The sequence below is a fragment of the Chiloscyllium plagiosum genome, unplaced genomic scaffold (genome assembly GCF_037043375.1).
Source record: "Chiloscyllium plagiosum isolate Xiang-an unplaced genomic scaffold, Cpla_swu_hap1 HiC_scaffold_18, whole genome shotgun sequence".
Classification (NCBI taxonomy): domain Eukaryota; kingdom Metazoa; phylum Chordata; class Chondrichthyes; order Orectolobiformes; family Hemiscylliidae; genus Chiloscyllium; species Chiloscyllium plagiosum.
The window spans coordinates 35,761,741-35,768,380 of record NW_028270156.1 but is presented as its reverse complement, the minus strand read 5'-3'; the positions used below and the strand labels follow the sequence as shown (position 1 = coordinate 35,768,380).

Here is a 6,640-nt window from a genome sequence, read left to right as displayed (position 1 = left end):
AGAAATAGCTAAATGCCTGTACATAGAGGTGCAATAACACATGGATTTAAATTGGAATCATAGTTTTCTTCATTAGAACTGTAGTTTCTGAGCGGCGTTGGATACTTTGCAAAGCGCTCCATGCAATGTCTGTGGAACCTGTATGAATGTTCAAATACATGACCCATTGAGCGAGAGTGTCTCAAGCACGGTGCCGCTGTCGTTCCTTTGAGGCTGAATTTCACAAATCGATTTTTAAAATCTTGTTTTCCCGCCAGCTGCTCATCGAATGGGTTCAAGAATTCGTTTGCATGTCCATGCACAAAAAAAACAATCTTGTGTAAAATCCTAAATAATCACTTCGCTTGGGTGTAAACAAAAATATTGTTTTATATTTCGAATAAAATCCGTGTCACTGTGCGGCGAATATCCCGAATTGCAGTAAAGTTGTCATTTGATTCCATAAAGCTGGGCGTGTTCGATGAAGCGAAAGTAAAAATAATATCTGGTTTGGAAACCTGAAGAATCTTTTCTCTGGATGAAAATGTTTGTATTTGTTTAAAAGGATGGAAATCTTACTTTTCTGTGTTGTCATCATATTTTTCACTTCATTAGTAGGTAAGAGTATACGAGTTTTGGTGTCTCTTGATCGTAGGCATCGGAAACTCTAAACAAATAAGTCTGTTAGGACTAAGTCCGAACTTTAATTCTGCTTCAGGCCAAGACGCGGGGAGGGTTCTACGGTTTTTGCTATACTGCGTGGATTTAGCTTTTAATAACGATGTTTTACAACGTTTTTCAGGAAGCTTGTCGTGATTTTTATTTGAATGTCAAATGTGACAGGATCGTACAGTTTGATTCTCAATTGACCTTTCGCGGTCAGAATAAATACGTGACTGTGTAATGAGGGAAGTAATAAAATCAGTAACTCGGAACTGTTGGTAAACATCAAGTTTTCAGAGATATGTGACCTCTTGGGAAAATATAATTGAGATGACGGCATTTCTCCTTCCACCCGGAAGTTTCAGCTTTGTGTGTGGTCACCTTGTTTTGACTATGTCCATCCAGTAAATATTATTGAAATAAACATAGAGCGCACTGCTGAAACTCCCCAGCATCTGTGGGCAGAGAACCCGAGTTAATGTTTCCACTTTGGTATAAACTCTTCAGAACTTGTTTTCATTCAAATAATATTACTGAAGTGATTTGTCCTAACATCCCACTTTATAAACTGAAGTCATAAATGCAACAGTGTGAACACAGTTTTTGTTTGTTGAAACGAGGTTAAATAATTTATATTATTTTCTGCATTGAACATTTGTGGGCGGCACGGTGGCACAGTGGTTCAATTCCCGCCCCCAATCGACTGACTGTGTGGAGTTTGCACATTCTCCCCGTGTCTGCGTGGGTTTCCTCTGGGTGCTCCGGTTTCGTCTCATAGTCCAAAGATGTGCAGGTTAGGTGAATTGGCCATGCTAAGTTGCCTGTAGTATGCAGTGGTATATGTAGGGGAATGGGTCTGGGGGGTGGGTACACTTCGGCGGGTCGGTGTGGACTTGTTGGGCCGAAGGGCCTGTTTTCACACTGTAAGTAATGTAGATTATAACAGCAGGTTCCAGATAAACCTGTTGGACTATGACCTGGTGTTGTGTGATTTTTAACGTTGTACGGACATAACCGGTCAGGAGCAACCCTTTGAGACTACAATACTTCACCATTCAATAACTGGCTGACTTGATTGCTGCTTTCTTGAAATCTAATTTCAGTACATCGAGGTTCCCTTTTGTCTGCAGTAAGTCGTCTTTAAACAAGCCCAATAAATACGTTAAACCTGAATTCTCTTTCACGAAATCTTGTTAATCCTGTCTGATTAACGTGAACTTTCCTAAAGAGTCCTGCTGTCACTTTAGTAAAAGCTTCTGTTATCTTTCCCATGACACGTCAGACTAATTGCATCGGTGTTTCTTATTTTCTGTCTTACTCTTTTTTTGAATAAAGGAGTTGCATTTACATTTCCAATCTAATAGAATTTTTCCTTAATCTAGGAAGTCTTGGAATGTTAAAACCACATATCCACTATATCACTAGCCATCTCTTTTAAGACCAAGGTTTGACCTACCAAGGACCCAGGGACATGTCAGTCTCAGTTCCAAAAGTTTGCTTAGTACCAATTCACTGGCAACTATAATTTTCTTGACTGCCTTACTGACTTCCATTTCCAGATTTACAGCAATTTCCAGGATATTAATTGTATGCTGTACAGTGAAGACCAATTGCAAAATGCCTGTTCAGTTCATCTGTCATCTAGAGTCATAGAGATGTACAGCATGGAAACAAACCCTTCAGTCCAACCCATCCATGCCGACCAGATATCACAACCCAATCTCGTCCCACCTGCCAGCACCCGGCCCATATCCCTCCAAACCCTTCCTATTCATATACCCATCCAAATGCCTCTTAAATGTTGCTACTGTACCAGCCTCCACCACTTCCTCTGGCAGTTCATTCCATACCTGTACCACCCTCTGTGTGAAAAAGTTGCCCATTAGGTCTCTTTTACATCTTTCCCTTCTCACCCTAAATCTATGCCCTCTAGTTCTGGACTCCCTGACCCCAGGGAAAAGACTTTGCCTATTTACTCTATCCATGCCCCTTATAGTTTTGTAAACATCTATAAGGTGACCCCTCTGTCTCCAACGCTTCAAGGAAAACAGCCCCAGCCTGTTCAGCCTCTCCCTATAGCTCAAATCCTCCAACCCTGGCAACATCCTTGTAAATCTTTTCTGAACCCTTTCAAGTTTCACAACATCTTTCCAATAGGAAGGAGACCAGACTTGCACTCAATATTCCAACAGTGGCCTAACCAATGTCCTGTACAGCTGCAACATGACCTCCCAGCTCCTGTATTCAATACTCTGACCAATAAAGGAAAGCATACCAAACGCCTTCTTCACTATCCTATCTACCTGCGACTCCAATTTCAAGGAGCTATGAACCTGCACTCCAAGGTCTCTTTGTTCAGCAACACTCCCCAGGGCCTTACCATTAAGTGCATAAGTCCTGCTAAGATTTGCGTTCCCAAAATGCAGCACCTCACATTTATCTGAATTAAACGCCATCTGCCACTTCTCAGCCCTTTGGTCCATCTGGTCAAGATCCTGTTGTAATCTGAGGTAACCCTCTTCGCTGTCCACTACACCTCCAATTTTGGTGTCATCTGCAAACTTACTAACTGTACCTCTTATGCTCGCATCCAAATCATTTATGTAAATGACAAAAGATAGAGGACCCGGCACCAATCCTTGTAGCACTCCACTGGTCACAGGCCTCCAGTCTGAAAAATAACCCTCCACCACCACCTTCTGTCTTCTAGCTTCGAGCCAGTTCTGTATCCAAATGGCTAGTTCTTCCTGTATTCCAAGAGATCTAATCTTGCTAATCGTTCTCCCATGGGGAACCTTGTCGAATGCCTTACTGAAGTCGATATAGATCACATTCTCTTTTTTACTTCCTCAAAAAACTCAATCAAATTTGTGAGACATGATTTCCCATGCACAAAGCCATGTTGACTATCAGTCCTTGCCTTTCCAAATACATAGGTAAAAACAATGACTGCAGATGCTGGAAACCAGAGTCTAAATTAGAGTGGTGCTGGAAAAGCACAGCAGCTCAGGCAGCATCCGAGGAGCAGTAAAATCGACGTTTCGGGCAAAAGCCCTTCATCAGGAATATGTGTACATCCTGCCCCTCAGGATTCCCTCCAACAACTTGCCCACCACCGAGGTCAGGCTCAGTGGTCTATAGTTCCCTGGCTTGTCCTTACCACCCTTCTTAAACAGTGGCACCACGTTTGCCAACCTCCAGTCTTCCGGCACCTCACCTGTGACGATCGATGATACAAATATCTCAGCAAGAGGCCCAGCAATCACTTCTCTAGCTTCCCACAGAGTTCTCGGTTACACCTGATCAGGTCCTGGGGATTTATCCATCTTTGCCAATTTCAAGACATCCAGCACTTCCTCCACTGTAATCTGGACATTTTGCTCTTTTATTATCCATTATTAACACACCAGACTCACTTTTTCTGGAACCAATGTACACTTTATTAACTTTATTCTTTTGAAAATGTCTATAGAAATATCTATTTTTATTTTTGCTCACTTTTTCTCATATTCAAATTTTCTGTGCTATTTTAATGTTTAACCTAACTTTCTCTCAGACTCTACTTTCTCCTTCCTTATTAACATTTTTGTCATTCTTTACCTTTTATAATGTTCCATCCATGCTTCTGACTTGCAAATCAACTTTGCACAATTATATGCTTTTTCATAAAGTTTGACATAATTTTTCTAGTTAACCATAGAATGTTGATCTTGCCTTGAAATTTGTCCTTCTTTTCAAATGTAACTATCCTCTGTATTTGTAATATTCTCTTAAATGCTTGTCACCACATCTCTCTTGCATTTCCCTTAACCTAATCTGCCAGTTTAGGTTAGAATCTCTACAGTGTGGAAGCAAGCCATTCAGCCTATCAAGTCCACACCAACCCTCCAAAGAGTATCCCATTCAGACACATCCCTTATCCCTGCAACCCTGCATTTCCCCCTGACTAATCCACCTAAACTACATATCCCTGACACCATGGGCAATTTTGCATGGCCAGTTCACCTAACGTGCACATAGAGTCATAGAGTCAGTGAGATAGACAGTACAGAAACAGACCCTTTGGTCCAACTTGTCCATACTGACCAGATACCCTAACGTAATCTAGTCCCATTTGCCAGCACTTGGCTCATATCCCTCTAAACACTCCCTATTCATGTATCCACCCAGATGACTCTTAAATGCTGTAATTGTACCAGCCTCCACCACTTCCTCTGGAAGCTCATTCCATACACACACCACCCTCTGCATGAAGAAGTTGCCCCTTAAGTCCCTTTTATACCTTACTCCTCTCATGCTAAACATATGCCTTCCAGTTTTAGACTGCCCCACCCCAGGGAAAACACCTGTCTATTTATCCTATCCATGCCCCTCATGATTTTATAAACCACTATAAGCACACCCCCTCTGTCCCGATGGTCCAGGGAAAACAGCCTCAGCCTATTCAGGCTCTCCCTATAGCTCAAATCCTCCAATCCTGGCAACATCTTTGTAAATCTTTTCCGAACCCTTTCAAGTTTCACAACATCCTTCCAATAGGAAGGAGATCAGAATTGCATGCAATATTCCAACAGCGGCCTAACCAATGTCCTGTACAGCCGCAACATGGCCTCCCAACTCCTGTACTCAGTGCTCTGACCAATAAAGGAAAGCATATCAAATGCCTTCTTCACAATCCTATCTACCTGCAACTCTACTTTCAACCTGCACTCCAAGATCTCTTTGTTCATGAGCAGGCCATTTAATCAGTGCATGTTCAAGTTTATCTTCTATTCAAGCATTGTCCTAATCCCATGCACTTGCTTTGTTTCCAGATTCCTTTATCCCTCAACCATCTATCTAACGTTTTGAATGCTGAAATGTTCTCTGCCTCAACCACTATATATTTCTAAGATTTGTACTTCAAAAAAAAATCCTTATCGCCATCCAAAATCACTTAAATGTATTTTGTGTTGCTGCATTCTCATTGATTCAGTAGAAAATCTTTCGACATACACTGTGTTTCTAACTTGAAAATGTTTACCAAATCATCATTTCAAAACCTAAAATCCAATGAAAACAGGCATCATTGTCCAAGTCTTTGTAGTTGAGATTATGCAAATAGGAAGCAAATTAATGAATTAATATTTGGCTGTTCCCTTTCTATATCATGGATCCCAAAACTGCATACATTATTCTGACTGTATGCATTCTAGATTTGGCATCATATGCTGAATTCCTTTGGAGGAATAATAAGGCTGACAGCTGACAGTTTTGCTTCTGCAACATCCAGAGCATTACAAAAGGGGAAAGATAAGTAACAGCACAGGAAATTCACTGAAAAAAAGTTGATTTCTGTGGAATTTGTGCCATTTTTCCTTTATAAAAAGTGAGAGAATGTGTTAAATTGTTGTTTATAGCACATGGGGTGGCTATTCTGTTTAATTATTTGTCTAAGTCATGGAATGTATCAATTCTTAATACATTTGGCATGAGGTAACCCTGGAGCAGTCAGTGAAAATGTTGATCAATCAGCACTTCAAGACTTTTCCACAAGTCAGTGAGATCATTGTTGAACTGTTCCTCAGCAAAATTTGTAAGCCTTGATCACTATTAATTGATCAGGTGATGAAGGAGCAGCGCTCAGAAAACTAGTGCTTCCAATTAAACCTGTTGGACTATAACCTGGTGTTGTGTGATTTTTAACTTTGTACACCCCAGTCCAACACCGGTATCTCCGAATCATGCCCTTTAATGAAAGCATGGACTATGGTGGCTTCAACTTTTTATTGAAGAAGGAAATGAAGAAAGGAAACTGACCCTTCCAGTTTCTACAGAAACTGAGACTGAAACTAATAGGAAACTTTCTAAGAATACTGGATATGGTTGGATAGTTTTTATTAAATATTTCTTAATGGCCTCGGGATATCTCTGGCAATGCCAGCATTTGTTGCCTATCAGTGAATACCTTTGATCAGTACGACAGAATCAACCATATTGGGCGGCACGGTGGCACAGT

General features: G+C 41.0%; 1 protein-coding gene across 6 annotated transcripts in view; it reads left to right on the top strand.

Moving 5' to 3' along the window:
• The first annotated feature begins 444 nt into the window (after nucleotides 1-444).
• LOC122557767 (uncharacterized) overlaps nucleotides 445-6,640 on the top strand; it is an 85,368-nt gene continuing 79,172 nt past the window's right edge. For 4 of the 6 annotated variants that reach the window (XM_087996482.1, XM_087996483.1, XM_043705737.2 and 1 more), the window contains exon 1: nucleotides 447-597. In XM_087996482.1, the coding sequence (XP_087852608.1) occupies nucleotides 546-597 (52 nt within the window). In that variant the 5' untranslated portion in view covers nucleotides 447-545. Of the gene's footprint in view, nucleotides 598-6,640 lie in introns of all 6 variants that reach the window. The other 2 variants (XM_087996484.1, XM_087996485.1) reach the window with 2 other exon arrangements.